The sequence below is a fragment of the Carassius gibelio genome, chromosome A15 (genome assembly GCF_023724105.1).
Source record: "Carassius gibelio isolate Cgi1373 ecotype wild population from Czech Republic chromosome A15, carGib1.2-hapl.c, whole genome shotgun sequence".
In the NCBI taxonomy this organism is placed as follows: Eukaryota; Metazoa; Chordata; class Actinopteri; order Cypriniformes; family Cyprinidae; genus Carassius; species Carassius gibelio.
In genome coordinates this window covers 7,893,177-7,920,534 of record NC_068385.1, presented here as the reverse complement: position 1 = coordinate 7,920,534, position 27,358 = coordinate 7,893,177, and the positions used below count along the sequence as shown (strand labels likewise).

Genomic DNA, 27,358 nt, shown 5'->3' with positions numbered 1-27,358 from the left:
TCTGAACAATCTTTTTTAGGCCAATAACCATATTGATATATACATTTTCTGTTAACGTTAGCGGACTGCAGAAATTCCATGTGCCACAGTTCACCTGTAAAATGGCGCGCGCGCGCGAGACTTTATAGACTCATTTTGAAAAGAACACGATCAGATTTTAATCAATAAAAATGACTGCTGTGTGCGACACACGAAATGACAGACGAAACTACTAACGTGAAGTTATATTCAAAGCTTTAATTCGTTGATAAAGGGGCATGACATAGGATGAAGCAAATGTCAGAGCTAGTTGGCTTTCTCAATCATTATTATAATTATCTGTGATTGAATTATAATGATTATATACAAATTATAAATTAGAATACATTTACAGTCTGTATCTGTAATATAACATTAAATTGAAAGACTTACCACCACGCTTCCAGCGAAGTAAAATGGCGTCCGCATGTGGTCTGTTTCGATGAAAATTGACGTCTGTCTGCACGTTAATGGAGGTGTGGCCTGATTAACTCTGAATGAGAGTTGATGTCTGCAACTATGTAAAGTAACACCAACTCTTATTCGAAACCTGACACTTCTGGTGTTAGACCCATTCGGTTCAGTGTTGATCCAACACTTTATTTTAACACTTTATAGTAACACTGGAAAATCAACACTGTTACATTTACTGTGTGCAAACCCATACAAATAAAGTGATTGGTGGTTTATACCTGAACTGTTTCCTTTACTAATGGACAAAAATGATGAAATCTTGAGTGAGCTATCAAGAACTGCTATATTTCTACTGTCATAAAGAATAAATGTATAAGCTGTTTGATTTAGCATTTTGTTCAATGTCTGCATGTTACAAAACATTTTATGAAAAGAAAAAAGTTCAGTATGGCAATCGCAGATTAAGAAACGGCCCAGAACTGAACCTCTACTTGGCAAAATAAATATACACTGCAAAGAGCCACAGACTCTCGAATGAAACTCCCAAAGTATGGTATCACGAGATGATAAAAAAACTTAAACCTTCAATGCAACGAGTGTCACTTTGGATAAGATAAATATATTTAACAAGGAATTACACGACTAAAGAAACATGTAAACCAATCAGCACTCATCGACTACAGTTCAGAATTATCAAGACCTGAAAACAACTATCATACGAGAACACACACACACACACACACACACATTCTTGAGCACTTAAGCAGGCCTTTTTGAGGAAATCTCACTGAACCTGTATAGAATGTTTCACCTCAAAATCAAAAGAAAAAAGTACGAAGATGTCCAGACACACTACAGAAAATAACACCTTTATTACATTTATCTGAACATTTGCTCACCTCAGGACATCCAAGATGTAGCTGAGTTTGTTTCTTCATCAGATTTGTAGAAATGTAGCATTGCATCAGTGTCTCATCAGTGGATGCTCTGCAGTGAATGGGTGCCGTCAGAATAAGAGTCCAAACAGCTGATAAGACATCACAATAATCCACACCCCTCCGTTTCATCAGTTAAAGGAATAGTGCAATAGTTACTTTTTATCATATGGAATATTGATAAAATTTTGTTGATGGCACCCATTCACTGCAGGGGATCCATTGCTGAGCAAGTGATAGATTGCCATATTTCTCCAAATCTGATGGAGAAACAAATTCACATACAAGTCCATTTTCAGCGACTTTTCATTGTTTGGGTGAACTATTCCTCTAATGATCCCAAAATATGGCTAATACTCTTTTTTTTTTTTCTTGATTTTAGGGTGAAATGAAAATATATCATTTTATATATTTATAGGGGGAAATATAAAAATATGAAATTTTGCTTTGACTGTTCACATTCATGTCTGTGAGTGTGAATGAGCAAAACTCAATCCAAGCACCTATAGTTTTACAAACACATTTATCTGTGTTTTCGTCAGCTTATTCAATTATTGACGTCAAGACCAGAGAAAACCTGATTACTTCAAAATAAAACCAGGCCTCAATTACATAACACATTTTGTTTTGTACATACAAACATATAAATCATGATTCCATATAAATTAGGCCTCAGATTTGGTCCCCGTCCATAGAGCCCTTACACAATCCAGCTCTTAAACACAGTGTGGTAACGAAGTACATAACATCTTGTAAAAAGTTAATCAGGAGCATCTGTACTTGTATAATATAGGAAAATTACGTTTAGATACTTCTGCATAAATTGCTACAAGATATCAAAACGTATTGTGTGTTGTTTTCCATACATATCTACTCATTTCTGTAGTGAAAAATAAAAGAATTAAATGCTATATTAAAGTTTGGCTATTTTTAGAAAGGAAAGCACCAAAAAAAAAAGTGTGTTGATTTTTAAACTTCAAATAAAGCAAAACATCGGGACAATTTTCTTTTTTTCAGTCAATTGAATAAAATAAGCTATAACACGAGCTGTGTAATTTTAGTTTTATTATATACTATTATAATATATATTTATACAATTATAGCAATACTATTAAAGTACTTATAGTTTTAATATATTTTTTTTTATTTTAATTTTAGTTTTAATTTGTTTGTTGTTTTTTCTTTGTTTTTTTTTTATATTTATTTTTTTAAATATCAAATATTTTCTTTTAGTACTTAAACTTATAAGTTGGCAAGACAACATTCCTAATTTACATTTAAGTTTTTCATTAAAAACGTATAAAAAAAACATTTAGTCAATTAATGATAAAAATACTGATTTTTTTATTGTTTTAGCTTTTTTTAGTTCAAAAGCACCTTCAGCAACAAGATGATAAAAGACGATAAAAGAAAAGTTTTCTTCTGTTTTTCTGTGCAATGAGGTATTTTCTGACATTCATCATATTTCATATTTATATTTAAAAAACAGTCTACTGCTACATATGTTCAAAAGTGAGTCCATGTGCATCTTTTAGCATCTTGTCTATAAACTCACATTCATTGCTTGACTTCTTTCTTTTTCAAATGTCTGGCAAAAAAATAAATAAAAATAGGATTTTTGGCTTTAATTAATGTGCAAGAGACACACATTTTAATTTTGTTCCCCATAGAAATGAATAGATAACTACGGTAACTATTTTTTTCCTACCCAGTTGTATCTATCTACGGTGTTTCAGGAGTGCAGCGCCATCTGTTGTCCATCTTTGTGAAGCTGCAGTCTCTCTTTCTCCACCTGAAGGCGCTCTTTCTCAATGTGCAGTCTTCCCGACTCAAACTTGAAGAACTGCAGTCTCTCTTTCTCCAGCAGGAGGCGCTCTTTCTCTAACTTCAGCTTCTCCGCCTCCAAATCCATCATCATCGGCCAAACCAGCTTCCTGTCCTTCTCGCCATCCAATGAGGATGACGAGGGGGCAGAGGACGACGTGGTGGGCGTGGCTACATACATAGAGGGGGCGGGGCTCTGCTGGAGGGGCGTGTTCTGTTCCAGCAGCAGTCGCAATCGTTCTCGCTCCACCTGCAGACGCTCCTTCTCCAGCTGCAGCCGCTCTCTCTCCACCTCGCCCTGCCTCAACCGCTCCTTCTCCACCAGGAGGCGCTCTTTCTCCACCTGCAGCCGTTCGGACTCCACCTGTAATCGGTGTTTCTCCAGGTCAAGTCTCTGCCTCTCCAGCGCCACCAGCACACCTGTGTTCTCCAATCCAGCTATGCCCATCCCGTACGAGCCCCCGGCTCCCAACAGAGTCGCCGCCGAGCCCAACGCAGGCTTTGTGGAGCTCAGCACGCCGAATTCATCAATGTGAGCGAAGACTTCAGGAACTCGGCCCTCGCGGTCCATATCAGGGAGGATGGAGGTAAAACAGTCTTCATCGTCCTCCTCACCACCATCTCCAATCTCCGCCTCCAACTAGAGATAATTTACAATTAGACACACAAAGTCAGCAGCAATTATGAGACCAAGCACACATATGGCATAGGTGGAGTTTCTCTATAAAATATGATGCATTTTGTAGCAATTTTGCTTACACGAAAACATGGTTCCTGTCTCATTATGTTCAATTCTCAGCCAGTTTTCACATGCAAGACATTGCTTTATGCCTAATCCTGATTTTAAGTGTTAGACGTACAGTATGGCCAGTGATAGAAAAAATGCAAACATGAGCCAGATGTTTTCTTCTGCATCTATGAGAGTTTTACTACTGCATGCAAACAGCTAGAGAAAATTCCAGATTTAGTGAAGTGTGCTTATGTAAGATTTTTGACATGAAATTTGACTCCTTTTTTATTTTTTTATAAGTGCATTAAAGCTGATGCATGTTTTAAAATAGTATTACAGTTTAAAAAAAAACTGTTTTCTATTTGAATATATTTTTTAATGCAATTTATTTCAGTAATCAAAGCTGTAGAATGCTTAAAATCTTGTGCCCACCATGTCTGAGGATTACTTCAACTAAAGTAGGAGACAATCTGATTAATGTAGTGTCTGTGTCTAGTACATACTCTATAGCTGCTGGCCTCATCGTCCTCCGTTTTGACTCCAGATGTGTGTGTGCTGGGCTCCCCGAGGTCCGTCAGGTCCTGCCAGTCGCACGACGAGTCTTTGGAAAACCCACTGAGGTCCAGCGACTGGTCGCAGCCACCAAGAGACACGTCGTTATCAGGAGACGAAGGCTCAAACTCCTGCTTCAATCCCGACGCCAACTCAGCCTGAAGCTTCTTTCGTTTCATCAACGCGCGCCAGTCCAGATAGCGCCGCTTGACCTCGGCCGCCGTGCGCAGCTCGCCCTCGCCCAGAGCGTTCACGCTGTCAGCTACCTCCTCCCACGCTCGCCGCTTCAGCTCGTTGATGGCCATGTTCTGCTGGCGGGAGAACAGGATCTCACGTCGCTTGTGGATCTCGCGGATCAGAGTCTGAGTTTCCTTTACGCTGTAGTTACTCTTCCTCTTCCTCTTCAGGTGCTTCATCTGCAGGAAGTCCATGCTGGCTACGGAGAAATGACTGGACGCTAAACAAATTCTGTCATTCCAGACACATTTTCACGTTCAGTTTAGTGCTGTAGCACAGTTCTAAGGTCAAAGGTCAAATTGTCAGCAGGTCGCATAGAAAGCAACAGCAGGATCAGACCATCTGATGTCCTACAACAAAACAAAAACACTGTTTTAGTTACACACGATACATGTATATTACATAATAAATCGGACATATCTGTATATTATTTTCTGTGCACAAATCATCAATGAATAAAACCAGAAAGTTAAAATATATATTGCATACATTTATACAACATACATCAGCATTCAAAAGATGCTTCTTAAAGTCTCTTCTGAGCACCAAAGCTGCATTTATACAGTATAAAGTTAAATATTATTCCTCTTGAAATATATTTTAAAATGCAATTCATTCCTGTGGTACAAGCTGAATTTTCAGCATCATTATTCCCTAACCTAACTCTATGCTAGAACTAAAAGGTAAGAAAATAAATAATAATAATAATTCTTAGCAATTTAATGTGTCCTCCTTAATGAATAAAAGTATTGTTTTTTATAAAAAATAAATAAATAAATAAATATATAATATACTGTACAAAATATTATCTATTGAGTGCAAACGTTTGAATGGTAGTGTATATTATGTACTAAGTTTTTTTTCCCCAAAATACTATAGCTATAAAAATACACAGTTAATATGGTAAAACTGTGGTATCAGCCCCCACTGTCCTAAAAAAATATAAAAATAACTTAAAAAGAAAAAGAGTCTGAAAGCTTCATATCATGAGATGATTGCATAATCATCATGCAGTACTTTATTACAAATAATACAACCACAGTTCATTTTTATTCAAGGGAATAACTGTAGTATATATGTTTTTTTTTTTCTTCTAGAAACTGTAGTTGCAGGAACAGTACAATCATTATACAGTATGATTATCAATATTCCATCGCATTGAGTGATATTATCATTCATCTCAAACATAAACACATCAGTTCTGCTGTTGCGTTTCTGCAGTTCACTTATTACCATGTCACCAAGAAAAAAGGGCTTCTATAGGCACCAACACAATGGTGTTTTGCACACATAATGCTCATTATAACACATAAAACAAACGCCTTAGGTATTTTATTTATTTATTCAAACACTCACCGGTGGAGAAAAGCATCAACAACAACATCCCCACGCGTAGCGCTCCGCCTCCACAACCAAACACTTCCGACAAAGCGACTCTCCAGCCTGATTGGTCAAAGAACGTCGCCGCCCTCTCCATTACCCAATCAGATCACGCGCTCACTGGTCAGCCCCGCCCACGGCACAATTCTTCCTGATTCCGGTGCGTCTGGTTTGGAACACATGTGCAGGCGTGCTAGAGAAAGCAAAACAAATGCTATAGTGATAATATTGACTACATATTATTAATTACTATTATATTATATTATATTTCTAATATATTAATAGCAGCTAATTATGCGTATCTATTTTAGTAGTGTTATAGGTGGTTGTCACTGACTGTTATGGACGGGGTCCGGTGGGCGTTCCGCTGCGGTTCGTGGGCACCGACCCGTTCCGAGTGGACCCTGGCGGCCCGCTGCGTTCAGCCGGAGGAGAAAGAACGAATCGGGCAGTTCGTGTTCGCCAAAGACGCCAAATCTGCCATGGTGAGCATGACAGACGGATGCATGCATACACTTCACAATTCATATCATTTTAAAACATTTTCCAGGTCTGACTTTACGTTTTATTTATTTTTTTCACTTTATTTACATTGCACAACTTTGCTTCAAACTCATTGATACAAGTTCAGGCTCACTAAAGAGCATCAATATTGATATGCAATTATATGCATTCATTCATTCTTTATTTAATGATCCATTCAATTAAAACTATTTCATATATTTTGTTTATTTATGCATTTATTCATCTACTTATCTGTTTTATCAATATTGTTAATAATTGATTCATTTTCATTCATTTATGCATCGATTAAATAATTTATGCATTAATTCACTACATAAATTAATAAATAATTATTATTTGTTTATTTGTATATTATTCATTCATCCATTCGTTTATTAATGGAATTATTCTCAATTTAAGTAAATCATTATTTACTTATTTTTTGTGTTTAATTAATTAATAAATGCATAAATTATTCAAGCATTAATGAATTAATTCAAGTGCTAAAGTTTGAAATTAAAAACGTTTGTTTATTTGTGTAATCGTAGTGTTATGCTGTCTGTTGGTTTTTGCTGTTGTGTGTGTGCACCAGGCGGGTCGTCTGCTGATCAGAAAGCTGGTGTGTGAGAAGATGGGTTTTGCATGGGACGGGTTTCGTCTGGAAAGAACCACACGGGGTAAACCTTTCCTGCCACGGACCTCATCCACTCCCGGCGTCCCACACTGGAACTTCAACGTGTCCCATCAGGGAGATTATGCCGTGTTGGCAGCAGAAGCGGGACGCCAGGTTGGGGTAGATGTGATGAAGACCAGCAGACCAGGTAACTTTCACTGCCCTTGAGCACTGACTGAGTCACCGGAGCATCTTGAACCAATGTAACACATGAGTCACTGCAGCTCCATCAGTGGCCAGCAGGTGTCGCTCTATTCCTCTGCTTTAGGTTGAGCAGAGGACAGTATGTAGCTGACAAATGCTACATACTTTTTTTTTTTGTATTACATCATTTCTGACTCTACTGTAAGATATATATCTGCATCAGCTCATATGAATCATGTTTCAGTGCAGAACATGATTATTTTATTAAAGTTTTTTCCTGCTCTTTTGAAAATGATGCAGAGTTCGATGTATGATGATATATAGCACTTGTTGATGAGATATAGCAGATGTTTGATGATATACTGTAACATCCACAACTCAAAACTTCCTCCACAGTAAGCCACATTTTCTGAACTATTGCAAAACAGCTCCTCAATTCTGACATCATGGTTATGAGCGAAATTATGTATATTAATGAAATAAAAGAAAGAGTATAAAAACGCATATATTATATTATATTATTATGAAAATTGTAAATATTTATTAATATCAATATTTAATATAATTTAATGTCAATTATATTTTTTTAATAAAAAAAAGTTTTTAATGTTAAAAAAGTTAGTCATTTTCATTTGTACTTTTTTTTATTTTTACTGTTATAATTTAAAAATAAATAAATATATTACCAAAATATATTACTTTTCAATTACTTTCAAAGTAATTTTAGCATTTGTAATAACTCATATATTATATTATTATGAAAAATATAAATAATTATTAATAATAAAAATATAAATGTTTAATGTTCAAAGTTATTACACTAGTAGTATTTTTATAAATTATTTTTACTTTTTTACTTTTATAATTTAAAAATAAATAATTATTTATAAATAAATAAATATGTTACCAAAAAAAACATCACAACTGAGTTCATTAACACATAACGCTTACATTTAAATCTCAACACCTGTTCAATATTAAGTGACTGTGCTAGTACACAGAGGGTGGCCAATTCTATTTTAAAGGAACAGTAGCAAAAAAAAAAAAAAGTTTAATGTTTAAATGTTTAGAGAAATTGAAAAAAAAAATTGAAGCACAACATTTCTTGTGCCGAAACCTTCTTTAATGTGATGTTCAATGGTAAAAAGATGTAGAATATGAGCTTTTAGGTTTTATACATGTATTTTTGTATCCATTTCCAGGCAGTAGCTCCGTTCAGGAGTTTTTCCGCATCATGAATCGTCAGTTCACGGATCTTGAGTGGACGAACATACGGAAGGCCGGATCAGACTGGGACCAGCTGGACATGTTTTATAGGCACTGGGTAACTATAGCAACCGCTGCTTCCTGTTGCAGCATCATCATCATCATCACACACACACACACACACACACACACACATCTATAAGCCAATGGCAGCAGGAGAGAAATTGTGCTGGATGAAACTGTTCCAATTCTGATCCCTGTTTCCATGGCGATGTGATCTCATCACTTCAGCGTGACTCAGTTATGCCAGTCGGTGGTCATTTGAGGACTCTCATAAACACACACACACACACACACGTACAGGTATGAGTATAATGTGCTGTAGGTGAGAATGTGGTCAGTCACTATTACAAGCACACACACACATTTACACACACTCAGACACACACACACACACACTCACACACACACTCACACATTTACACGCACACTCAGACACACACACATATACCTGACACTACAAGAACACTTTATGCATTTTTACATTTTTAGTAAAAAAATTTCAGATTTTGCCTCATGAATCATTTTATCATTGAGGATGTCTGCGTAATATCTTACAGTAATTAAATTATTTTTGAGGTAATAATTGTTATCTCAAAGGAGATTGTTATTGCTTTAATAAAAAAATTTATGTGTTGCAATAATATCTAGAATATCTATACTAAAATCCTGATTCTATGCTGATTTTACCAAGTGTTTAATGTGCAAGAAATAATTTTTTTTGAATTGATTTTACTTTTTTTGTTCACAAAAATATTACATTCATTTTTGCAATTAATTACGTGTATTCATATTTTTAGAAAGTATTTCAAAACCCTAATATATATATTTTTTATAATGTTAAAAATTATAAATAATACCGTTTAAGAAATTGCTACATTAATTTTTTTTTTTTTTTGGAATTAATTTTTACTTTAAGAATAAAATAAAAATAAAAAAATGAATGTGGTTTCCTTGTGCACAACTGGCACCAGTCTCTGATTTAGCTCATCCAGCCAAGTGAACACTATATTGGGCACAGTTTTTAATATGCAGTATAAATACTCTAAATTATTAAAGCATTTCATTCTAAACCTATCCAGAGGCCTGATTACCTCTGATTGGTCTGTTTCTCTGTCCATCGAGGCGTTGAAGGAGAGTTTCATCAAAGCGATTGGCACAGGGCTGGGCTTCGACCTGCAGAGGGTGGAGTTTCACATCTCGCCCAATCAGATGCGAGAGGGCCAAGTGTACCAGCTGACACGGATGTACCTGGATAATGAAGAGGAGGACTGGACATTTGAGGTGTGTGTTCAGGATGTAGAAGGATTACTAGTCAGATGAGTGAAAGCTGGAGGAGAGACCAAAGATGTGTGTGTGTGTGTGTGTGTGTGTGTGTGTGTGTGTGGAGCCCTGCAGTGCTGCTCGGTCTCTCTGTGTCTGTCAGAGCGTGTGAACGTGACACAGATCACAGGCGCTTCGCTCACATTCTTCATTCCTCTGGACTTTTCATCTCACAGCTGTGAGAAAGAAAGAAAATTGAAGTTAAAAGCATTCACAGGCAGAAACAAAAACACTGAATTCTGAGGATTAAAAAAATTGGCACTGCACTAAAGGAAGTTTATGTCTAAAAACATTTGCAATTACCTTTTTTATTCCTTTGCAGAAACATGCTTTCATTAGTTATATCTATAGACATATTAAAAAAGTTTATATTTAAGTATAACATTATTATTAATATCATGCAGTTCTTATATATATAAATATGTGTATATATATATATATATATGTGTGTGTGTGTGTGTGTCATTTTAATTAATTCAAATTTAATACCAAATAATTGATGCTATTAATTTTAATATTTTGAGTATAAATATGGAAGACTGTATCGGACAAAAAAAAAAAAAAAAAATATATATATATATATATATATATATATATATATATATATATATATATATATATATATATATATTTAATATATAAACTAAGCATTTTTCTACATGCATGTGTTTGTATTTATATATAGATAATAAATATAGACAGTATACACACACATAAAGCTCTGAATTATGACAGCATTTACATTTTATACATTATACATTTTTTTTACAATGTTCTTATAATTGACTTATTCCTGTTTTTCAGGAGAGCTTATTGGACAAAGATCATCATGTCGCCGTGGCGCTGGGAAAGCCAGATATCAACACGTCTGAGGTGAGTTTAACGATTTTACACCTTTTTTAGAAGTCGAGACAGTTCATAACATCATACTTCTTTGTTTCATAGGGGGAGGCTGGGACTGTTTGTGAAGCTCCGCCCCTTTCATTCACACTGTTGAGTTTCAGTGATCTGGTGTCTAAAGCCACGCCCCTTCTAGAGGAAGACTCCGCCTACTGGGAGAGATTTCAGAGCAAAAAGGAAGCACCTTCAAGACAAAGTGAACAGCAGTGAATACATTTATATATATATAATTTGTTCTTTTGAGGTCTTTCCTGTTCTTCCATCTTTTTTTCAACTCCGTCTTTAAAAAAGAAAGGGACTATTTGATGACCCTTCAGCTTTATTACTTATTTTCACAATGACAATGAACATTGTTCATAAAAGTCAACTTGAAGTTTGTTTTCATATTTCAACCATCTTTTAGACATCTTTTGTTATCAACGGATTCGTTTCGGTAGACAAATATTAACAACTGATGATGTTTGTGCTGCTGTTTTCCCTCCATAATGATGTCACTTCCTGGAGGATGATGTCATCAAGGACCTGGCTTTATTATACATATACTTAACATTGTAAATAAAAATGTTTACTTTTTATAAAATATGAATGATTATTAAATTACCATCGCTGTTTCCACCACAAAATGACATATATGCATTTAAAAAGGTTTTTTTTTTGTATTATTAGAAGTTTTCTTTTTTTTTTGGCTTGGTGTGAAGCATATCTGCGATTTTTAATGTTCAATAAATGAATACATTAATTAACAGTCACTTTTAGGGTTTCTTTTTATTGTTAACTTTAACAGAGACACAAACTAACGATTGATGATTTTTGCGCTGCTGTTTTCCCTCCGAAATGAATTCACTTCCTGGAGATGATGTCATTAAGGAACTGCCTTTAGTTAGTTAATGGGATATAAACAGTGAGTGTTACTTTATGCTTTATACAGTATGACAAATCTGAAGAAAATGTACAGCATAGGAATGAGCCGTTTATGTAAGAGATGAGTGTATTTTCCCAGCCTACACTCCTCGAGTCAGTCTCTCTCTCGTTCCTTCATCTGCCAGCGTCTATTTTTATCAGCAGGCCATTAGGACTGTGTGTTTGAAAGGTCCTGCGTTTAACAAACCGCTGCTGTTGGGGCGCAGGTATGCATTTCCGCTCCTGCTGTTTTGGCTCGTGCCACACGACTCTGTCCAGACTCGGACAGCAGAGGTTACCAGAGCAAAGTCAATTACAGCAGAGCAGAACGGTCAAAAACACAGATGGGATCCCGTTTGGATTAAACCCTGTCCCCAAATGTAATCACATCTTCTCTAAAGTAAGAAAATAGAGACTAAGCAGAATGTCGAGTGATGTATTTTTCAAATTTTTATATAAATGAGTTCTCATAATGCAATTTAAAAAAAAAGCTTAATATGATTTGAAATGATAAACGAATCATACTGGCAGTGTTTAATGTTCAGTTATAGTTCGGTTGATTCAGCATTTTATTATTTATTATATTTTGAAAGATTTTTTTAATTTAGAAATACCATTTTTTTTTTTTTTTTCATTTGCTTGACATTAAGTTCAATAAAGTATGACATTAATGATAATTTTATTTGTATTTTTAATAATTCTAATTTAATAAAATAGATTTTATATTTTGAAATATTTTTTTTAAATAGAAATACCTTTTTTTACATGGCTTTACTACTTCTTATACTGGCAATGTTTAATGTTAAATACATTAGTATTTAAGTAATTTATAGGACTTTTTATTATTAATAATTATATTTTCAAATTTTTTTTTCAGAAATAGAAATACCTGTTTTTTTGTTTTGTTTTTGGCCTAACAAGCAGCATATAGGTGATGTTTAATTCTGAATAAATGATTACATCAATTAATATATATATATATATATATATATATATATATATATATATATATATATATATATATATATATATATATATATTCTCCTGAAATCACGAGTATCAGCCAAATGCTTCCTAAATCACACGCTCATAAAAACATGATAGCGAGCGAGAGCTGCATTAAAGAGAAGAGCTCTCCTCCTCTGAGAGTATTTTCAGCTAAAGATTTATCATTGAGTCCCGATTAATTCAGGATTGAGTGAGAGAGATGCGCTAGTACGTGAGTGTCTGTTTTCTGTCTGTTTGATGGAAAGTATTTCCAAGGTCAAAGGTTAAAACAACAGCATCGCTGTCCCATGAGAACGAAACTCTAAAAGGAGGTTTGTTCTCTTCAGAAGGTCACTAGACAAAGAGCAACAACAGTCTGTGTGATTTACAGGCTCACACAGCAGTGAACATGTCCTGAACGAATGCCAGGTTTCTGTATGGCTTCCGTCACTGTGGACTCAGGTGCTCACACACACACACACACACAAACACACACAAGCTTCACTGTCCAAACTCTTCTCCCAGACGCCTTCCGTCCATCCGTCAGTTTCCTGATTTGCTGTGTTAATCACCATCACTGTGATTCGTGCTTGAGCCAAAATGGAGGTCAGGCTCACAGTGTCCACAGATGCCTTGCAGAAACACCCGAAGATGTGAAACTGCAGAACGTTTACAGCACAGATGGTTCAGAAGACGAGAGGGCATCCAATCTCATAAGACAGACAGACAGAGAGAACAAAAGAACGATAGATAGATCTAGAATGAGTGAACCACAGATAGAGTTTGAGCAATCCAGAGAGTGTGCATGTTTGAGCGAGATGATTTTCTCACACATCCTCCATTATGACCAGCACAGCTAGGTTTGCCATGGCAACAAGAACACGTGTGGTACACGCAGTCATCCGTGTTAATCTAATCCCCATCACTGTCTGAGCGGATAGAGAGAGAGAGAGAGAGAAAGAGAGAGAGAGATGGCACGCCGCTAGCAGAGATTCAGCATCTGGATTATGATGCTTCTGAAATGTCCCATCAGAGACGGATCTCAGACTCCCTCGAGCCGAGGCAGTCATCATGTGACCCCCGTCCCAAATCACAGCTATGCAGTGGTCTAGTCCGTAGTGTTTTTGGGGGCGAACAGCACAGGTCACATAAGAGGAATCAGGTTTATGACCTAAAAATATACTTTTTTTGCATCACAAGGTTTTATTATGTTCTCAGATTCGGAAGTTTAAAACCAGTGCAATTTAAATGCCCCTCGACGGTCACACTGTGGGGGTTATAAAAGACTTCCCAGGGTTCAGTGGGAGAGCGCACGTGCAAATCTCTGCTGCAATGTGACTTATAGAAGAGCGGACAGATTTCAGTGACATCACAGAAACAAAAGACTGGTGATGACATCACTGCATGAAAAGACTCTGACTCATTATGTGTGCGTGTGTGTGTGTGCACGTAAACACACACTCTCTCTTGGTGCTGGTGACTGTTTGTGAACGGGATCCCTGTTGCCATGGTAACAGTTAGGGCTTTTTAAAACGTCACATTCAAACCATTGTGTCACTTCCCTGAGCAACTGTGTGCAGCGTCACCGTGGAAGAGCGAACGAAGAAACTATGTACGTTTCAGGCCAACACTGACAGTGAACGAATAAAATAAAATAAGAAAAATGCATTCAAATTGTATTTTAAATCAGCATAAAGAATGTAAAAAAGGAGAAGAAAAAAACATTTGCATGCAGAGAAATGCTAAAGATTATTATTTTCAGAGTTTGGGGTCAGAAAGATTTTTTTTAACCTGTTAATTGTCACCCTGTCCCGTATACGGGACGTCTACGTTTACTATATTACAATTAAATCCTAATCTAATCATGACAAACTATATATCGTTGAAAAGGCCCAAGACTCCTAAATAGATCTTTTATAAATCTTTTTTGTTAAAAATTATGTAGTAAAGTAATAGATTAATTTAAGGTAAGAGTGCACCTCAAAAACCTACATCATAACAGGAGTTCTGACCTTCGACAAAAAAAGTTGCCTTTTTCTCTATCACACTTTAGAAACCATCAGAAATGATATATCACTTGAAAACTTTAAATCTCAAAATTCATCAGACATTGCATTACTATGAAAATGGTACATCAAAATCATGTAACAAAATGTTTTGTTGAACGTTCTATTCATCAATGAATCCTGAAAAATAAAATGTATTTGTAAAGCTGTTTTAAATTGTTAAAATATTTCGCAAGATTACTGTGTATTTTATCGAATAAATGCAGCCATGGTGAGCAGTAGAGAATTCTTTGAAAAACATTTTTTTTTTATATATTACTGACCCCATATCTTAGGCAATTTGCACAGATTTAAGCTTAATTTCTTCCAGTGTGCATCTGTATGTCACAGAATGTGAAAAACTGTAATTAAACATCTGCTGAAGTCGATGAGTTTTGAGCTGAATTCATCACAGAAGAATTGAGTAAAGCAGGTAATGACATTAAGATGTGTGTTTATGTGTGTCTGTGTCCTAATATTACCTCAGCATCAAAAGAATAATTACTGTAGACGCATCAATAGAGATGCTGCAGTGTTTTCCCTCAGGAAATACAGTAATGTGTGTGTATGGGTTTCTCAAAGGATCGTGCACAGCAGAAGAACAGCATGTGTAATGTGATAATAAAAACACTCCCAAAGAGCAAAGAAGATCATTGTTTTAATCAAGCAGGGCTCAATGATTAAATAATCATGACATGAGCAGGTCTAGTGTCTATCACACTGGAGACAAACAATAAAACACACTCAAAATCAGAATGAGTGCATGTTTGGGTGTGTTTTAATGAATGTTAGGGTTTTACTGTAATGTTTTTTGGTTGCAAATGACCGACAATATTCTTTCAAACTGAAATAGTTCTTGAAAATTTGAATTTCCTGAAAATGTACTCACCCTCAGTCAATCCGAGATTAGGATGAGTTTGTTTCTTCATCAGATTTGTAGAAATGTAGCATTGCATCAGTGTCTCATCAATGGATGCTCTGCAGTGAATGGGTGCCGTCCAGGGGCGGATCTACCCCTGCTGCCACCCCAGTTGGCAGCAATGAATCAACAGTTATGGCCAATTTGAAAATTTACGAGCGCAAATCTTTCGTTATTCGCGAACCCGCTCCTAACTCCCGAACTGACTCAAATAATTCGCGAACCCGCTATGAACTCCCGAACTGATTCAAATGATTTGCTATCCCCAAACTGACTCAAATGATTCGCGAACCCATTTTGAACTCCCGAACTGACTCAAATGATTCGTGAACCCGCTCCGAACTCCCGAACTGATTCAAATGATTTGTGATCCCCAAACTGACTCAAATAATTCGCGAACCCGCTCCGAACTCTCGAATTGATTCAAATGATCCACGAAGCTGCTCCGAACTCCCGAACTGATTCAAATGAGTTGCGATCCCCAAACTGACTCAAATGATTCGCGAACCCGTTTTGAACTGCCGAACTGATTCAAATGAGTTGCGATCCCCAAACTGACTCAAATGATTCGCGATCCCGCTCCGAACTCCCGAACTGATTCAAATGATTTGCGATCCCCAAACTGACTCAAATGATTCGCGAACCCGTTTTGAACTGCCGAACTGATTCAAATTATTTGCGATCCCCAAACTGACTCATATGATTCGCGATCCCGCTCCTAACTCCCGAACTGACTGCCTAGGGCACCAACTCCCAGAGGGGGCACCATCCATTCCAAGTTGCTCCAAAAAATAAAATAAAAACTTCCTCCATTCTCCCATCCGCGCTCGCGACCGCTCGCACCTCATGTTTGCGGCTGAATGTTCATAATTAAAGGATGAATCAAATCCAGCAAAGAGAAAAGAAAACTAAAAGTAAAAAAAAAAAAACAGACATAAAGTAAAATATACTTAAAAGATATACTAAAACATTATTTTAAAGCAATATCACATAAGTTTTCATAGACGTTTTAATTTAAGCTTTCCAAAACAATAACACCATATTTTTTCTAAAACAATTTCTAAAAGTACATTTGTATTTGTGCCTATAATGTTTATTTATTTATTATTATTGTCAGCTAATAAAAGCTATGCTTCAGGACCATATTCATATAACATCTAAGGCTAAATGTAGCTCTTGACTGGTTGAGTTAGATGATGATTAACACTAAACTGTAGAAAATCAGTTAAGTCTCCCCAGCTGGAAATGGCTGTTAAAATCTTGTGTTTCTTATAATAAATTGACATATTGATAACACTGAATCTTTTATAATGCTCTTAATTACATGTTGATGCATACTGTATGCATTAGTGAGTGTGAGGGGCTTATGGGGTATGGTCACTTATTCCTTATATGAACTGTTTCAAATGCAAGACATTGATTGCATGAGATTAAGTTTGTAAATGATAGCCTGTGTCCTTTTTTAGTGTGCACATATATTTATAATCAAACTGTGATAACTGTGACTAAATTCAGTATATATACGTCTGCCATATGTTGCCACCCCTCAAAAATTCCTGCCCCCTTCTCGCCACCCCATCAATATTTTTCTAGATCCGCCCCTGGTGCCGTCAGAACGAGAGTCCAAACAGCTGATAAAAACATCACAATAATCCACAAGTAATCCAGTCCATCAGTTAACACCTGGAAAAGACAAAAGCTGAAACAAATCCAACATTAAGATGTTTTTAACTTTAAACCTTTGCTTCTGGTCAAAATACAAGTTCAAAATCCGTAATAATGCTTCCTCTATTGCAAAAGTCTATCTCCTGTGGCCCGTTTCAGTAAGAAGCTTCAGCCAAATCAGATCTATGAATAAACTTACACTGAGATGGCAAACTCTGAGTTTTAGGTTCAAGAACAACTTATTTGAGTTAGTTAATTTACTCTATATCATTAACTCTGAGTGTGCTGGCTCTGAGTTAAGCACGTGCAACAACACCAAAAGCAATTTCAGGTGTAACATAATCGTAATAGTTTTCACATACAGTGACCTCCTTTCTGAAACAGGCCTCTGTTTTCTCATCAAAATCCACACACATATTTGTTTAGGACTGTTTTGTTTTGTAAACGACGTTTGATCTGTGCATATTTCTCTCCTGATTCAGATCAGAAGGCTTTAAGCAATATTATGGATAGAGGGCTTTTATTTTATCTGGAAGCGACAATTTAAAAATGCAGGTTTCACTTCTCCAGCTGTTAACTGATGGACTGGAGTGCTGTGGATTATTGTGATGTTTTTATCAGCTCTCATTCTGACGGCACCCATTCACTGCAGAGCATCCATTGATGAGACACTGATTCAATGCTGCATTTCTACGAAACTGACGAAGAAACAAACTCATCCTAATCTCGGATGGCCTGAGCTTGAGTTAATTTTCAGCAAATGTTCATTAATGGGTTGAACTATTCCTTTGAGACAGAGAAAGGTCAGTGGTTTTGGTGTTCAGTACAGCAAGTGCGTGAAGCGCTTTGTTTACAGGTCACTATCACACTATGACCTTTTCATCACAAACACACACACACACACACACACACATTTTCAGTCTCTCAGAAGATGTGGACCCTCCAGCGCCTCCCTCACATTTTAACACCATTTTATTTCGTCTTCGGCTAAAGATGCGTATCGATAATAGAAAAAGAGATTGAGAAAGAGAGAGAGTTGTTGGAAATCCATTAGCTCTAAGAGCCGGTGTCTCGAGGACGGATCCGAGAGGTTGTTATGTGCACATCCGGGGGGAAATGTCACATTTCTGACAGGAAACTGTTAATCCAGTAATTCGTTTTATTTTCTCTGCCACGATCCTGAGGGAGAAAAAGCGCGCTCGACACGTGTGTGAGCCTCTCTGATCTTTCTCAGGGATGAAAATAGTGCAGTCAGAACTGGGAGAAAAGAGCATGTGAAGGTTTTGTTAGTGTGTTCTAGCACTCTGACCTTGTATTTCTCCAGCTGGAGGAAAAATGATACCTTCAGATCAAACTTTCCCGTGAGAGTTTCTAGAGAGGACCATCATGGGAAAATGTGGGATTTTGTATATCTAAAGAGTTTCAAATAATATTTGTATAGTCAAGTGTTAGTACACTGTAAATAATAATACAAAAATACTGAGAGGAAAGGAAATGAAACCACAGCATATTATATTATTTTATATAGATATTAAAATAAAGTATTAAAACAAAAATTGTCAAATAAAAAGCAATGTCAGTAATTGAAAACAATTCTTTAGGAATTGTTTATAGATTAGAAAATATAACTTTCATATTATTTGTATATTATTAAAATGTACATTTAACTATATTTTATTTACGGTTCCAATGCAGACTGGAAACATCTAGAACTTTTTTATTTTATAAATTGCATTGTGTAAAAAAAGAGTGCATGCAAATTAAAAACAAACAGTGCACTTTTTTTGCTCAATGCAATTTATAAATATATTTAAAAAGTTTTTCTAGACTTCTGCACTCTGAACTGTATTCACTATATGCGACTAGCTATGTGTTTTGTTCTAGGATTTATTTTTTTCCTGTTTGGTGCTACAAAATTTTACATGAAATATCCCAGTAGATCTATTACAGTTTTTGATCATACATCAGATTTCAGTGGTTAGTGACTGAGACAGCTGTGAGTATTACACAAACAGACACATGGCGCTCATCCTTTAATCAGCAGCTCTTCATCTGCCACACTCTAATTATGCGCTTTAATTCGATTGGCTGAATGTGATGATGTCAGAATGAATGAGTAATGAGCTGATTACCTTAGTAATGCTATTATGGGATGTTTCAGGAAGAGGAATACAGCTGTAATCAATTAATTATATGACAGAACATGCCAGACTATTCTAAAACATTCTAAACATAAGTGCGTCTCTGAAAATAAAACGTGAACTACAGTGAAACCATCTCTTTACATTTATGAGGTTGTATGTATTATATGGTTTTTAAATAAAGTTAACTAAATGTATAGTTTTACACCTAAAATAAAACTTTTTGATTCTGGCAAATGTAATATTTCAACTATAAAATAATAATGATAATAAAAAAGTAGTTATACAATAAAAAGTAATATTTATGAAAATTATAATTTATTTATTTAAAACTAGAATATTTGATTTAAAAATATATATTTTAGTATTTAGTATTAGCAAAAAAATCTAAAAATGATAAATACAATTATTATTTTATTTATATATTAAAATATTGCAGATAAAATATTATAAAAATATTCATATGTGAAATACATTTTAAAAAATAACATTTGTAATTTATTTGCAATCTTCAATATTATATAAATTATTGTATGTGTTGTATATTTTATTTTATTTTTTTAAATCAAATTTCAATAGTTTTTTAAAAGCATTATTTAAATATTAAGGAATTGAAATAATTTCAACTTAATTTTAAATAATATAGAAGATGTAATTTTTATATTTAAAATTTGTATAGGATTATATTTTAGTATTTTAAGTATTTAATAATACGAATTATCTAATAATTATACATATTCTTCTAAACTGTGTTGCATTTGCACAAACAAACACATACTTTCAATCTCCTGTTCAATTTCAGTCAACACTAACTGTCAAGGTGGGCGTGGCCACTCAATCTTTACTGCGATTGGGTGTTTCCTGGCCAGCATCGAACAGTATTTTATAGTACCAGGACACGCCCACTTCTGACCTATAATCTCACTTTCTATAAGAATTCAGATCACCATCTTGTTCATGAATATCTTGCATATGCAAATTAACCACACACACTGACATAAATGTCTCTGTCCTTTTGTAACTCACATCCAGCTCATCTGGCTAATGTGACCGTCCAAACACGACTGCATGCAAATGAAGCCACTAATCAACACGAACAAGAAACACGTTTGTTCCTGTCACTAGATCACTGAATATAAACTAAAATACTCAAATAAATTCACTTTGAACTCTAGGTGTGTGTGTGTTCATGCTAATGCTGCACCATAGGTTTTCATAACTGTATTTAACTTTAAAAGATGCATAATTGTGTCCCAATTTGGTCTGTATTGGTGTAAATAAATATAAAAATTATTAAGCAGTATTTTATTTAATATTTTATACTACTTAACATGATTTTTCATACTCAAAACCCCTACATTCAGTGGCTGTTGATGTTTAATATGAAAATACACGGTTGATTTGTCAATTTATCAAATACTTGACCAATTGGTTTAATGGTCATGATAATGGGATTGTTTGAGTCACATATCACTTTTGCTCACTAAGGCTGCATTTGTTTAATCAAAAATACAGTAAAAAATGTGAAATATTATTACAATTTTAAATAACTGATTTCTATGTGAATATTTTGTAAAGTGTAATTTATTTCTGTGATGTTCAGATGTATTTTAAGCATCATTACTCCAGTCTTCAGTGTCACATGATCTTCAGAAAACTGAATATTTTTGTGGAAACCGTGATATATTTAATTTTTCAGGATTCTTTGATGAATAGAAAGATCAAAAGAACAGCATTTATTTGAAACAGAAATCTTTTATAGCTTTATAAATGTCTTTACTGTCACTTTTGATTGATGCATCCGTGCCGAATAAAAGTATTAATTTCCTTCAAAAAATATATATTTTTAACTGTAATGTACTGTATATTCTTTCCAGAGCATGAAATCTGTATTCTCTCATTTAATGAAAAAGGCAGTTCTTATTGTTTCGTTGCATTGAATAAATAGTCATGCAGGTCTTTATTTCTTAGGAAAACAGCCATTTATAGAGAGCAGTCTGACACCATAAAACTTCAATGAATCAATTTTATTGGCATCCTGATAAAAATGACTGACACGTTTGGATGTCATCTTGAATTCATCAAATGTGACTGAAATGAATGACTTCAAACTGTATTCACACACACACATGCACACACACACACACACACACACTGTTTCACACATCTGCCATCTGCAGCATGCGGTTTCTGCTGCATAAAAAGTGAGTCCTGATTTACAAGTTTTTCCTTCAATATCACTCATGAATTGTTAAATGGTGTTTGAGAATGGATTATTGAGAACTATTATAAAGTTCTGCATGAAAATTTGCATGACAATCACATTTAAATACAGATAATTAATATATACTGTTCCCAAAGTGCATATCTATAATCTAGATTCAATTTACTGAATAAAACTATGTGTTTACCTTTCATGGCATGTAACTTGCATTAAGCCCGACAGACATACTTTTTCAAACATATTTTGCATTACTTAAATAAAGCATGTATTGCAAATATAATGTTAAAGTAATAGTTAACCCCAAAATTAAATTTAACTTAAAATGTACTCACCCACAGGCCATCCAAGTTTAGGATGAGTTTGTTTCTTCATCAGATTTGGAGAAATGTAGCACTGCATCAGTGTCTCATCAATGGATGCTCTGCAGTGAATGGGTGCCGTCAGAATGAGAGTCCACACAGCAGAGAAAAACATCACAATAATCCATAAGTACCCACACCACTCCGGTTCATTGATGAGACACTGATGCAATGCTACATTTCTCCAAATCTGATGAAGAAACAAACTCATCCTGATCTTGGATGGCCTTAGGGTGAGTAATATTTTAGCAAATATTCATTTTTGGGTGAACTATTCCTTTACATTAGTTAACAGTGCATATTCTGCACATTCGTGCAGCTACGTTTCTGCTACGAATATAAAAGCCAAAATAAAAACATCCCACAGATGTGAGATGTGCGAAATTGCCTCAATCTTTACACAAATTCACCCACATACACACAATACACACTAACTGGAGGGCAAATACACACATACACACAATCTAACAGTGGTTAATGGTAGGACACACACAAACACAAGGGATCTAACAATGGTAAATAGAGGATTCACACACACATTAAGGATTTAACAGTGGTTGATGGCAGCATGTGATAAATGCATGTTTGTGGAGTGTGTGTGTGTGTGTGTGTGTTTGGGATGTAAAGGCACCAAAGTTATGCATGTGAATTCTATTACCTGCAATGCTGCAAAAAATCTGTTTGTTTACATGAGTTTATCTGTAGTATTTGCATGTGTACACCATGTATGTTTGACTATGCCATGGAGCAGAAGGCTTTATTTTAAATATATATCTATATATATATTTGTTTTATTGTATTTTCAGAACACAATTATCCATGGCTCCTTTAAAGGGCGGGGCCAGGGGCGGGGCCATCCTCTCCGCTCCATCGGTGTCACGCCTCTGAGGCAACGCTCCAGTTGAGAGGCGGGGCAACCAGTTGCCACAGGCAACACTAGTCTACAGGACGTGATGTCATAGCGAATGGGCGGGGCCATCTCAGAGGCTAGTCTCCCGTAGAAACATGGTCCCAATGTTATAGGACACTTTCCGAATGGGGGCGGAGCGAGTGCTGGTGAGAGAGGCGTGGTTCTGGGTTTTCCCCGCCTCCAGGAAATAGCAGATTCCCAGGATCTCTTTGGGGAAGTTGTCAGGAAGCTCCTGCCGGGAGCGAGGGATGAAGGTGAATGCACAGTCGTCACGCAGAAGTCTGAGAGGAAAAGTGAATCGAAAGGAATTAAATATGAATCTGATACAACCTTATTTCTAAGAAAAAAGATACATTTAGTAAATAAAGCATTTTTTAAATTATTGTTATTATTATAAAAATCCAAATAGTTGTTTTTTAGGTTTAGTCTATTGCAGAGATTACCAAACTTTTTGTCAGCGAAACCCCTTCAAATATTTTCTTGAAGTATATTTTAAGTTAACATTTCCAATAAAGTGCATAATAAGCTATTATCATCATATAACAAAATTGTTTTATATTATAATCTTTTTATCTTATTATTATGTTATTATAATACTTTTAACTATAAAATCAAGTTTAAAAATAATATAATAATACATTTGTACATTATAATCAAAAATAATATTTGACTATAAAAATAATTAGCAGGGATTCCCAAACTTTGTCAACCCCTTTGACATAACGTTAATATTTAAATAATTTAATAAAACTTATATTATTATCATTAAAATTTCAAAATCTTCATTTTCAAACGTTAAAAACACTGTCTGGTTTTGGTTAAAAATCCGTCTTCAAAATTGTTGAAAATACTAATGTGAAAAATGTATCCTGATGCATGTTGCATTTCCAAATGCATGCTACAAGTGAAATGCAATAATGGATTTGCGAGTGTGTGTGTGTGTGTGTGTTTAATATGCATATACATGTGCACATGTGTGGGTGTGTAGGTGTTTAATCATGCACATGTGTCTGTTCTCCTGTGCATGATTATTCATGTTGAGTGTTTGTGGATGTCTGCAAACACAGGTGCTTGCTGGTGCATTTTTAAACGTGTGTGTGTGTGTGTGTGTGAGTAGATCTTCAGAGCTGCACTTGACTGCAGAGTATCGTCCTTGACGATCTCGACAGAAGCAGGTTGCCATAGAAACAGGTGTGACTGTCTCCACTGCAGCAGAGTTACACATCAGCTGGCTGAGATGTGTGTGTGTGTGTGTGTGTGTGTGTTCTCTCACTGGTATGTAGTAGGGCTGACATTGATGCAGCGCGGGTGACTGCCCGATTCAAACTTGCTGGCCAGCGTAACGTTGTTTCCAAACAGACAGTAGCGTGGCATCTTCACACCGACGACACCAGCCAGCACTGAGCCTGAGTGGATGCCGATCCTCAGCTACACAGACGGAGAGAGAGAGCGAGCGAGAGACGGAGGGTAAAAGATCATTTAAACAGTGCTTTGTACAGTAGAGACCGCTTCAAAACAGCTTCACAGAAACGAACAGGAAAAACAGTGTCACAAAACTCTTCAGTCGAGAAGAATTCGCAGCAATGTGCAACATACAGTGTGAATAACAAAGCTACACTGAAAACAAAATGGATTTAAGTCATATTTTTATCAATATTTCTCATTACTGAATGGTATACACGGTCCGTATTTATGTTCCAAATCCTTGTGAGCTGCAACCTTTCAATGCAATTAAAATGGAACTATTTTAAAACAAGATGTCTTATAAGTCAGCATCATTGCGTTTGAAACAGCCTTTGTGTCTCTGATGACTTAAAATGTTATCTAGGCTAGTATGTGCACACACACACACACACACACACACACTAGCATCACCATAGCAACTCTTGAGAAGAGCCAATACTGTCAAGAGTGCAAGACGCACTCAACAAGACAAGTGCTAAAAAAAAGAATCCAGGAGTCCAGCAGCGTGTGAGATTGACAGCTGTCAATCAAACTCAAGGCGGTGCAGAAGAGATCACACTTCTTATCTGCTTAATCACTAGGAGCTAACAAATATGATGTCAATGAAAATGTCACTTAAAAATGGAAATATGCTGAAGATTGACTCGCCATCAGGCCATCCAAGAAGTCGATTATGGATTGTGGATTTATTTTCACTAGAAGTGACGGCACCCATTCACTGTAGAGGATCCACTGCTGAGAGAGTGATGCAATGCTACATTTCTCCAAATGTGATGAAGAAACAAACTCATCTATATATTTCCGTTAGCTTGAGGATGAGCAAAAGTTCAGCAATTTATAATTTTTGGGTGAAATATGACTTTAGTGACTCAATCGTGACTTTAGACATGAGATCCTCACAAACACAGAGGCCTATTACGTGTTCTGAACCGAACCACAGGTTATGGAAAGGGTATTTTATTATTGCCGCTTTCATGTCACGGAGAGTTCACCAATATACACACACTCACATTTAATGATGATGCATGGTCGCCCACGGCGATGACCCTGATATTATTCATGGCCTTGTTGTCAAGCTGACAGTGCTGTCAATCACACAACAGACTACACTACAACAGCGTCTCTTAGAAATACTGTGTTGTTTTAGTGTCAATGATGTACTAGTTTTGTGACATTTAGAGTTTTATATTTTCTGTATTTTTACTGTAATTTTCAAGGTTTAGTAATTTTGTTCATCATTTTTACTATTTTAAAAATATGTCTGTATAGATTTATTTGTTTATATTAAAGTATTTTATTTTTAATAAAATTCTGTTTTGTTTTTTATTAACAGTTTTCACTTTAATTTTAATGTTTTTGTTTTTTGCTTCTATAATTTGTATTTGCTTTCATTTTTATGTCTATGCAATTTGTAATAATTTTTATTATTTAACTTTATTTAGTTGTAGTTATTTTCAAGTAGATTTTACTTCTATATTTTAATAAAAAATTTTATCGTTTCTGTCATTTTACTTTTTTCTTTTTTAAATGTCTATATCCTTTTAACAATTTTTTATAGTTTTTGTTAAATGTATTTATCAGTTTTAATTATGTTAATATTTCAAGTTAATGTAAAACTTTGTTGTATTTGTAATTATTTGTGAACTTTTAGCAATGTCTGAGTGAAAATTCTTTCAAAGTAAACCCTACACCAGTTTTTGTTTTCAGTGTAGCTTAAATTAAATGTTTTATTTTGTGGTTTTAGTTTATACAAACAGGTGCTATTTTGTAATTTACAGATCATTTGCAGAATCATATTTCAAAATTGTTCACTATAAATAAACAAGCACCATCATAGCTGCATTTTTACAATATAGATATGACACAACATGCTTAGAAATGCTTCTAAACACACACACACACACACACACACACACGAGCCTCTCAGATGCAGCCATTCACTCATTGACTCTCTCTAAATGAGAGAAAACAGCAACAATCTAACAATCAATTAGTGGCAATCGCTTGAGTGTTCCGCCGTCTCCATGGCGACCAGATTCCACACTCTCACTTGTCCTACAGTGTATATATATATATATAATTTTACTAAATATTATCATTTTAATTAAAAAATAAATATATTTAATATATATTTAATGTATATTTTAAAAGTAACTATTAAAAATGTATTAATATATCACATTTATATTTTTATATATGTTTATTTATATGTATATTTATGTTTTCAATGTAAATGTATATATATTTTTCTAAATTTTAATACTATTTTAACACAATATAATAATATAATATTAATAATAAGAAGCAGTAGGCATTTTAATGGAAACTGAATTGTATGCTATACTGCAAAAAATCGTACAGGTGTTTCTAACATAATCTCTGATTAACCTTGATCGGCTTCCCATCGGGCGTCAGCACTTCTTCTGACAGCTCCATCATCTTCAGAGCCATGAGGGCGATTGGCTTAGCGTGGCTGTCAATCTTCCTGTGAAGCCCGCCTGCCACGCAGTACGCATCACCGATAGTCTCTATCTGTGGAGAGGAGAAGGTTTACCGTCTTTTAGTTCTCTTCTGCTATAAGCAACCATCCAGAATGCCATATTAACAACTTATTATCTAAAATATCTGATTATATCATTATATCAATCTTGTTTTATGCAAAATACATATACAGGTGCATCTAGAATCTAGAATGTTGAGGAAAATTCATTTATTTCAGTAATTCAACTCAAATTGTGAAACAAATGTATTAAATAAATTCAAGATTGAAGTAGTTTAAGTCTTTGGTTCTTTTAATTGTGATGATTTTGGCTCACATTTAACAAAAACCCAGCAATTCACTCT

At 35.2% G+C, this 27,358-nt stretch overlaps 3 protein-coding genes across 5 annotated transcripts in view; 1 reads left to right on the top strand and 2 right to left on the bottom strand.

The window, feature by feature from the left end:
- LOC128029077 (guanylate cyclase soluble subunit alpha-2-like) overlaps positions 1–27,358 on the bottom strand; it is a 174,570-nt gene that overhangs the window by 126,723 nt on the left and 20,489 nt on the right. The window contains exons 7-9 of one of the 2 annotated variants that reach the window (XR_008187298.1): positions 26,903–27,046; positions 24,324–24,478; positions 21,711–23,331 (exon numbers count right to left, since the gene is read on the bottom strand). Coding sequence is in view for 1 of the 2 variants with exons in the window: in XM_052616554.1 (XP_052472514.1) it covers positions 23,121–23,331; positions 24,324–24,478; positions 26,903–27,046 (510 nt within the window). In the remaining variant the exon portion in view is untranslated. Of the gene's footprint in view, positions 1–21,569; positions 23,332–24,323; positions 24,479–26,902; positions 27,047–27,358 lie in introns of those variants that run through there. The other variant, XM_052616554.1, reaches the window with a different exon arrangement.
- Positions 2,688–6,167, bottom strand: LOC128029079 (myb/SANT-like DNA-binding domain-containing protein 4). Its single transcript, XM_052616563.1, has 3 exons — positions 6,067–6,167; positions 4,425–5,060; positions 2,688–3,831 (listed from the first exon to the last, which is right to left on the bottom strand). The coding sequence occupies exons 2-3, from the start codon at positions 4,902–4,904 to the stop codon at positions 3,100–3,102; spliced, it is 1,212 nt and encodes a 403-aa protein (XP_052472523.1). The 5' UTR covers positions 4,905–5,060; positions 6,067–6,167; the 3' UTR covers positions 2,688–3,099.
- On the top strand, positions 6,234–11,645 carry aasdhppt (aminoadipate-semialdehyde dehydrogenase-phosphopantetheinyl transferase). Of its 2 annotated transcripts, none has more exons than XM_052616565.1 (7): positions 6,234–6,250; positions 6,402–6,575; positions 7,187–7,415; positions 8,614–8,735; positions 9,803–9,961; positions 10,805–10,873; positions 10,946–11,645. In XM_052616565.1, exons 2-7 carry the CDS (start codon positions 6,432–6,434, stop codon positions 11,108–11,110), a joined length of 888 nt encoding a protein of 295 aa, XP_052472525.1. In that variant the 5' UTR covers positions 6,234–6,250; positions 6,402–6,431; the 3' UTR covers positions 11,111–11,645. The 2 variants fall into 2 exon arrangements, with proteins under 2 accessions (XP_052472525.1, XP_052472524.1); XM_052616564.1 differs by lacking the exon at positions 6,234–6,250 and adding an exon at positions 6,261–6,309.